The sequence below is a fragment of the Clytia hemisphaerica genome, unplaced genomic scaffold (assembly GCF_902728285.1).
Source record: "Clytia hemisphaerica strain Z4C2 unplaced genomic scaffold, Clytia hemisphaerica genome assembly, whole genome shotgun sequence".
Lineage (NCBI taxonomy): Eukaryota > Metazoa > Cnidaria > Hydrozoa > Leptothecata > Clytiidae > Clytia > Clytia hemisphaerica.
Genome location: NW_027103890.1, coordinates 1,786,417 through 1,795,083, shown reverse-complemented (window position 1 = coordinate 1,795,083; position 8,667 = coordinate 1,786,417). Strand labels below are relative to the sequence as shown.

General features: G+C 32.1%; 1 protein-coding gene across 1 annotated transcript; it reads left to right on the top strand.

Annotated features, from left to right (window-relative positions):
- Positions 1–4,260: 4,260 nt before the first annotated feature.
- Positions 4,261–7,024, top strand: LOC136808659 (uncharacterized). The gene is made up of 6 exons (XM_067065208.1): positions 4,261–4,338; positions 5,055–5,197; positions 5,334–5,440; positions 5,719–5,856; positions 6,074–6,169; positions 6,462–7,024. Exons 1-6 carry the CDS (start codon positions 4,261–4,263, stop codon positions 7,022–7,024), a joined length of 1,125 nt encoding a protein of 374 aa, XP_066921309.1.
- The last annotated feature ends 1,643 nt before the right edge of the window (positions 7,025–8,667 follow it).

The window sequence follows — 8,667 nt, the reverse complement described above, 5'->3', positions numbered from 1 at the left end:
GTTCCGGAGGGGTCTGAAAAATCTGGAACACCCGGATGGGGTTGGACCACACCCAAGAAAGGTGTGGTCCAAATATGAAGCATAACAGACTAGTGGTTGGTGAACTACGGTTGATAGAGTCCGGCTACTCTGGCTTACTTCCCAATTCTATGCTGTATACTATGGAAGGAATCAAACAATTCCGCCGCGGCTTCCTGCGCGGGCGTTTTATTAAAGATAAAAAATTCTAAATACTAGTCTAGGATGCGGTCCAGTCGGGTTCAAGTGATATATGAAAATCCGAACAGAATAAGACTGCTGAATCCGACTGGTTGGAATATAATAATGGTAGACACGCACAGCGAAGCGATCACATGTAGGAAAGTTGAAATGTTATGGGTGGAATTGTGGAAGGAAACTGGAGTTTCTTAGTCAGAAAGAAAGTAGAAAAGTTTATTTTTTATGTCATAAGCTTTTTGTAGAGGTTAGGCTGAGATTGGGATGCAAAATGTTTTGATTCTTTTGCAAACAAAGATCAGAAAAGGCTGAGAACTTATGAGGAAATTGGGCTTCTGCTTTTTCATATAACTTGTAAACCGGTTTGATTTATGCCATGAAATTTCATAAATAGCTTCTTTATAGTTACATCTTATTGCTTGTGGGTTTTTATTTGGAACGTCAAAGTATTTTTTTCAATATGGCGCGTCAAGATTAATCGCTTTCGCCCTTTCTGATAACTTTTGGGTTTTTCAAATAACTTGTAAACTGGTTTGATTTATTGTTTGAAATTTAATAAATAGCTTCTTTATAATTACATCTAATTGCTTGTGAGAATTAATTTGGAACGTCAAAGTATTTTTTTCAATATGGCGCGTTAAGTTTAACCGTTTTCCCTGTTACTGAAAACTTTAAGGTTTTTCATATAACTTGTAAACCGGTTTGATTTATTGTTTGAAATTTCATAGATAGCTTCTTTATAATTACATCTAATTGCTTGTGAGTTTTTATTTGGAACGTCAAAGTATTTTTTCCAATATGGCGCGTTAAGCTTAACCGTTTTCCCTGTTTCATAAAACTTTTGGGTTTTTTATATAACTTGTAAACCGGTTTAATTTATTGTTTGGAATTTCATAAATAGCTTCTTTATAATTACATCTAATTGCTTGTGAGTTTTTATTTGAAACGTCAAAGTATTTTTTCCAATATGGCGCGTTAAGCTTGACCGTTTTCCCTGTTTCATAAAACTTTTGGGTTTTTCATATAACTTGTAAACCGGTTTAATTTATTGTTTGGAATTTCATAAATAGCTTCTTTATAATTACATCTAATTGCTTGTGAGTTTTTATTTGGAACGTCAAAGTATTTTTTCCAATATGGCGCGTTAAGCTTGACCGTTTTCCCTGTTTCTGAAATATTTTGAGTTTTTCATATAACTTGTAAACCAGTTTGATTTCTTGTTTGAAAATTCATAAGTAGCTTCTTTATAATAACATCTAATTGTTTGTGAGTTTTTATTTGGAACGTCAAATTATTTGTTTCAATATGGCGCGTTAAGCTCAAACGTTTTAGCTTTTTCCGACAACTTTTGGTTTTTCATATAACTTGTAAACCGGTTTGATTTATTGTTTGAAATTTCAGAAACAGCTTCTTTATAATTACATCTTATTAATTGTGGGTTTTTATTTGGAACGTCAAATTATTTTTTCCAATATGGCGCGTTGAGCTCAAACGTTTTAGCTCTCTCTGACAACTTTTGTTTTTTCATATATAACTTGTAAACCGGTTTGATTTATTGTTTGAAATTTCATAAATAGCTTCCTTTTAGTATTATCTAAGTCGTTTTAAAGTATTCATTTGTGCGTTGAATTATTTTTTGCACAGCGAATTGCTAAACTTGTCCTTTTTATGCTTTCCACAAAACGTACCGTGTCTTTGTAACTTTTGATTGAGTGTTAATTACAGGTTGAAATTTCATATAAAGGTTTATTTTAGTATTATCTAACTACTTTTACAGTATTCAGTTAAAATATAATGTGTCATTAGAGACCGTTTCCACTGGCTAATGGTAGGAGTAGTTTTTTTGAACTTTATTGCAATCAATAGTCATTATTTCGATGTTTTAGGTTTAAAAATAAGAAAGTAAAATGTCACATTACTCATCTGATGAGGTTACTGATGACTCTGTTAAAGATCCGGACTATGAACCGATGAGTGAAGACTCAGATGCCTCCACAATCGTTTGTCCACCTAGCCCTAGTAAAGGTAAGTTAAATTTATTTTACCTTATAATTTATCAATTTAGGATCCTCCAGGGTGGGAAACCGTCCTGCATATTTTGACATCTTTTTACAACAGCGTCAGTAAATAATGACTATCACTTCTAGTACCAACCCCCAATTTCTGCAGGTTATTCCATCCTCTTAAATCTTGCATATCAGAATGTTATTATAAATTCACTTTTCATATTTAAGGAAAATGCAAAGCATCACTTGTTAAACAGGGAATAAGGAAGAAAGCAGGTGAGGGCGATTTTACTTTCCGAGATAATAAGGGTGAATAAAATGACTTATCTATAATGATATAACTTGTATCTGGCTGCTCTCTTATTTGAATTTACAACAGAGACTACATTAGTTTTATCTTTTTCAGCTCTTCGGTACAGCATTTTTACCTTTAACTTTTAGTCGATGACAAGACGAATTACACCAAAAAGAACAAAATTAGAAAAATTGACAAGAATGTGTATCATACATGTACGATCAGATTTTATTTAAGCTTTAGAATCGATGTTTGGTATCAGATGAAGTAGTTCTAGTTTCACATTTTTTGCTATTTTTGTCATTAACTAAGACATTTGGAAATTGTACTTTTCCTTTAAATCTTCAAAGAATTCATTGGTGATCACGAACGAATTTCTTTCAATAAAATATGTTTTTGTTTTCTATCTAGATCCTAAATCATTTGTCAGCTATATCGAAAAAGTCGATGAAGTCTTTACAAGCTTTGAAGACCCTCCGGTAAGGCTGTGAATTTTGAACTTTAGAGTTTTATTTCTTAAGATGAACGCTAATTTGTATTTCTTTTTCCAATTTCCTTACAGTGAGCACGCATCTGTACCCAAAGATTATTTATTTTTTTCAATCCAAACCAATACATCTAATTTCAGAAATACACAAAGATATTTGACGCAATCAATGATCTTAACCTCATGAAACTTTCGTCGCACGTACTCTTAAGGTCAAATGCAAAAACAAAAACAAAAAGACTTATTGCTCTACTTAACAAGGTAATGTTTTTTATGTTTTTTATCCTTTAAATCCAGTGTAGAACATAGCAGAAATGGTCATCATAAATCGCATAGATAACGACACCAATCTTTTTGGAAAATAATTTTTTTCTGGGTTTTTAGACTGAATTTGTGCGTCTTATTTGCAATATATTTTGGAGTTACGTTGATCCAAAGGCTAAAAAAGCAAAAGTAATAACAAGTTTATCTATTGCAAATATAATACACATTGTTTTTAAAAAGTCAGTGAGTGTAATCTTTTGAAATTTGGTATTTCTGTAACTATTTCTATTTCCTTAGTTTGTAACTTATGGTGACACTGGGATTCGTGGTTTCAGGACTGCGTGCGACAAGCTTCTTGGTACAGTACAAGAATTGCTGAAACCGTCAACTATCAGATCGGAATTACGTATTTTAGAGTCTTTTGAATCAAAATTTCGTTCTTTTTAATGCTTTGCTATGAAGCTACATGGTTAATAGAACATTTTTTTACCTGTTCCACAGTTCACAAAATCCAAGAATTACTTCTTTGATAAAGGTCAATATTTCATATTTCATAGGTTCAGTTGAGCTAGATGAACACCAGGTAGTAAATTATGAACAAGGTAAAAATTATTGAGGACTTTCACGAAGAAAGCTAAAATTTGTTATATAATCTGAAATCACAAGAAAAGATTTTCTGTAAACAGACAAAAGCCACATTTTGAATTATTGATAAAATTTGGCCTCTAAAAATATCCACGCAATAATAATTTTTTTAACTTTAATTAATTTCCATACAAATTGTGGAACAAAATTTACCAATTTACTAAAAATTACTAAATAAAAAATACATTTGCTAAGATTTTTTAGAATGATTTTCTACACGGGGAAATTGAATTTCTATTATATATAACAGGAAAAAACTAGCGATGATAGTTGTTTTAGTTAAAAGTCAAAAGCATTAATAATAATTTTTTCTTTTCCTGGAAATCAGATTTTAAACATTCAACAAAATGTTTGCATGCTCTATTTTATTCGTTACAGATTTGGAAAAACCAGGAACGTCAGGCCAATCATCCAGAAAGAAACCAGTAAAAGGTATGTGAGACTTCACTTTATTATTTTTATGAATGATGATGTACTGAAATCAATGACACCTAAAATATCGATACAATAACTATTGTTAGTTAACTTGCAGGTGTGCATAAAATTTTATTAAATATCCCTAGATTCTTTTTCAGTGGTAGATTGTTACATGATTTTCCACCACAAACCTTTATGCAACTAGATTGGTTTTAAACAATAAAATAATATATTCAAGCAAGCAATACACAAAAAATATATATTTACACATGTACTATGTTCAAGTGAGCCGAGGTCGAAAATGAAAAAAACTACCATTTTTATTCACACACGCTACTCTTGACATACTCGTTCCCAAACCGCAAGGAAATCCATCTCTAACTCCCTTCATTTGTTGGAAACTTCATTTAGTCTTATGTAAATCGCAATAATCGCTACTTTAGGATTAAAAAAATGGGGTAAACCTAAAATAGGCATTGCTTCAACATAGTCTGGAATCGTAATAAGCGCTACTTTAGGATTAAGAAATGGGGTAAACCTAAAATAGGCATTGCTTCAACATAGTCTGGAATCGTAATAAGCGCTACTTTAGGATTAAGAAATGGAGTAAACCTAAAATAGGTATTGCTTCGACATAGTCTTTCTATTGTACAAAGAAGGTACTTTTTCTTGAGCTAATTGCCATATAATGTTCATAAGTGAATCAATTTTTTAAATATTACAGATCACCGTTGACTCCAAACCAAACAAAACGCTTAAATACGTGAAGAAAATTGGTAACAGGATGAGAAAATGTAATAAAAGAATTACAGAAGATTTCAAGTATTATTACGATAGAACAGAAGAACTGATGTTTGATTTCGAAAGGTATGAAATCATTTTTTTATCAAAGATATACACTATGTATTTATCTTAATCGACATAAATATTTACGCGTAACATTCAAAACACTTGATATGAAAAATCTCCAACAAAACGCTACTTTTATGGTGCATTTCACTAGGAAAATCGAAAGACCAGGCGGTGCAAACGAAAAAACGTGTGATTTTCATTTGGAAGTGTTTAGACCCAAATATGAGCATCGAAAACAACCAACTGAAACACAAGGAAGTAAGTCACCACTGAAACATGACGTTAGGTTTTTTCTTATATTTTTTCTACTTTTGTTTATACTGTTTAATTTGACAATGTAACAAAATGTAATGAAATTATTGGTTTCTTCTTGAAATTAGCCGTTTTTCTCTTCAAAATGTATAAAAATTGTGAGCAATCTATAAACATAAAATCTCGCTTCAATAACTACTAAAAATTGAATTTATTTTATCAACCTTTTAATTTTTTAACCCTTTTATTTATATCAGGAAATTGAAGATGAATACTTTTCAAAGTTGTTCGGAAAAGTTGTTTCACAGTCACAGGTTCCAGTATCAAAGCAGGAAAGCACGTCAAAGCGCAAACGGTCATGTCGCGGCTTTTTTCGTTGATGACATTTCTTGACTTTTTAACTGTGAGGGATATCTGGATTGGTAAGTTAAAGCATTTGTTTCCTACACAATACTCTGTTTAAAATCAATATATTACAGTTAAAAATAATGAATGCACATAATTTTGTATCATCAAGCCTATTTCCTCAACCCTAACAAATAATGATACCTCTTCATAACTTGCGGTCCTTTTTTCTTCTTCTTTTGACACGTTCTTTTAGAACAGATGACTTATTTGTTTTTTTTCTTCGGTTCTTAGATCTGTCCAGTAGAGAGATTCAGCCTGTAAAGGACAAAATTTGTGAGTTAAACAAACGAACCCAGAAGTACGTTATTGCACGCCAGGTGGTATACTGTAAGTTAAGGCTTTCAAATCATTTTTAATTGCCATTGAAATTCAATTTCATTACACTTTGTCATTTTATTTGTTATAGATTTAAATGCTTTGTTCCCATGTCTAGTCTGGTTCCTTTTAAAATTGATAGTTTCAGTACTGCCTTATCTAGAATTACTAGCTAGTATTAGCTTTGTTTTTTAATTGAATGCCATTATCTTTAAAATCAAGCTAAATTTAAATTAAAGATTGTTAACTTTATCGTTTCCTCCGTATAACATCATTTTTTATCATATTATTTTTCTCAATTTAGCAAAATGGAAACAGGAGAATCTTCTAACCAATGAAGACTTCATTAAGATTGGAAGCTCACCGTGGGCAGTCAAGACTGCCGAAATCCTAAACGATCCTCAGAAAGCCGAATTAAACAAAAATGTGGCTTGTGATTGCCTCAACTTATTGATTTTCCTAATATGTCAAGGCAATGCAACACGGAGCTCCAACATTGTAAACATGAGCCTCGAACACATGGACGAGGCACAAACCGCTAGCGAGTACGAATCAAACAACCCTGCCATGATCCTCAAGTCCGAGCTATACAAAACATCGATCATATATGGGGATAAACTCATTGTGTTACCGAATGACTTGTTTAGCCAGTTAACGAATTACATCAAATTCATTCGGCCAACCATCATAAAAGACGATAATCTACCTCAAGACAAACGTCCCATTTTTACAAGCACAAGACCAAAGAAAAAATCCAAAAGCGACAGATCAAATGATGAAACATACAAAGACAACTATATGGTCTCTTCCAACGTTTCTAAAGCCTGCACGAGCACATTTGTTAAAAGTGGAATGAAAGGAAAGTAAGCAATAAAACATTTTTTACATTTTCTCTCTGATAAGATATACTTCGATTTCATTATTGTTGATACAGTATAAGCAAAGCTGAAGATTTACGAGTAGACAAGGGGGGAAATCAGAGTCAAAGATGTTCCCCAACCAAGCCCAGTCACAAGAGAAGAAAGTATAAATTGGCTAAAAAAGCGGATAGAAGAGATTTCAGCAAGTGATTTTGCAAGCTTCCTTGATTCATGGCGGTTAGTGTAAAACGCAGGTCACAGGTCACAGGTCGCAGGTCAGTGATGACAGGTTAACTCTAATCAATGACATTGCGGAGGAAAATGTTTCGAAAACACAAAGAATTATCAAAAACATAATTCTCAAGCAATTTCATCCATATAAAACCATTTCAAACATCAAAATTTAGCCATGTGCTTTTATCGATCTTTCGCAGTTTGCGCCGTGTATAATGCAGACCAGAAAATATTTGAAACGATATTATACGTATAACAGGTATATTACATATTGTAATGTTTGTAATGTTATATGATGGTTACATATAATAAAACAAATCGCTCTAAAACTACCTTCTCAGAGAACTCACGAGCTTCTGATTGGTGTAATTTTATATCCAACCATATTGTTATCATCACATTCGGCATGCTGAATATTTTTGGTGTTTTTCTCTTGTAAGACATTATATTTTGTAATTCTGTCAATATTTTTGTCAAAAATGTTCGTTAAGTCATTAAAATGACAATTGAATAATTAATTAGTTTCATCCTTCTAAAACCACTCTCTTAGGGACCTCACAAGCTTCTGATTGGTGCCGTTTTATATCCATTCACACTATCTACATCACATTCTGTATTATAAATATTTTTCGTTTTTTTTTGTCTGTTCTTGCATCATTTTTATGATTCTATTAATATTTTTGTCAAAAATTGTCATGAAGACATTAAAATAATTAACTGAATAGTTAATTAGTTCTATCCTTCTAAAACCACTCTCTTAGGGACCTTGCAAGCTTCTGATTGGTGCCGTTTTATATCCATTCACACTGTCCACATCACATTTTATATAATAAATATTTTTCGTGCTTTTGTCTTGTTAGGCCATGGTTAGGCATCATATTTTATGATTTTGTCATTATTTTTGTAAGTAGGTGGCACTATGTCAAAATAGGTTGTTATTCTATTCAATTGTCATTTTATAATAACTAAATAGCATGTATTACTTTTTTGTAATTTAATGCGCTATGCATTGATGTTATGTTATGTATATGTTATGATCTTAATTTTTTTCCGGTCTGCACTTTGTTGACCTGTGACCTGTGACCTGTGACCTGCGTTTTACACTAACCGGATTCATGGTGAGAAGCTACTGGTCATTCCAAATGATGTATTCCATCAAATTAAAATTTACATCGAACATCTAAGACCGATTATCATGAAAGATGAAACACTTAAGCAATGTGATCGGTTCCTTTCTAAGTCAACGACAGCTGGCAAGAAACAAGACAAAAACCATGCACCAGCTTGTTCATGAAATATGGGTTTGGTGATAAATCGAGGTAGAATTTAACTGTGTGCAAGATGAAACATACTTTGTGACCCAAGCTTTTAATAGGGTTAAAGTCTATCCTTCATACATTTCTTGTATGAAAAATA

What these genes read in the sequence shown, in the direction of transcription:
- LOC136808659 (XM_067065208.1), top strand. Translation starts at nt 4,261, where the DNA reads ATGTTTGCATGCTCTATTTTATTCGTTACAGATTTGGAAAAACCAGGA. An exon ending in CTGATGTTTGATTTCGAAAG is followed by an intron (nt 5,198 to 5,333) that starts GTATGAAATCAT and finishes GCATTTCACTAG; the next exon opens with GAAAATCGAAAGACCAGGCG. An exon ending in TGTGAGGGATATCTGGATTG is followed by an intron (nt 5,857 to 6,073) that starts GTAAGTTAAAGC and finishes TTCGGTTCTTAG; the next exon opens with ATCTGTCCAGTAGAGAGATT.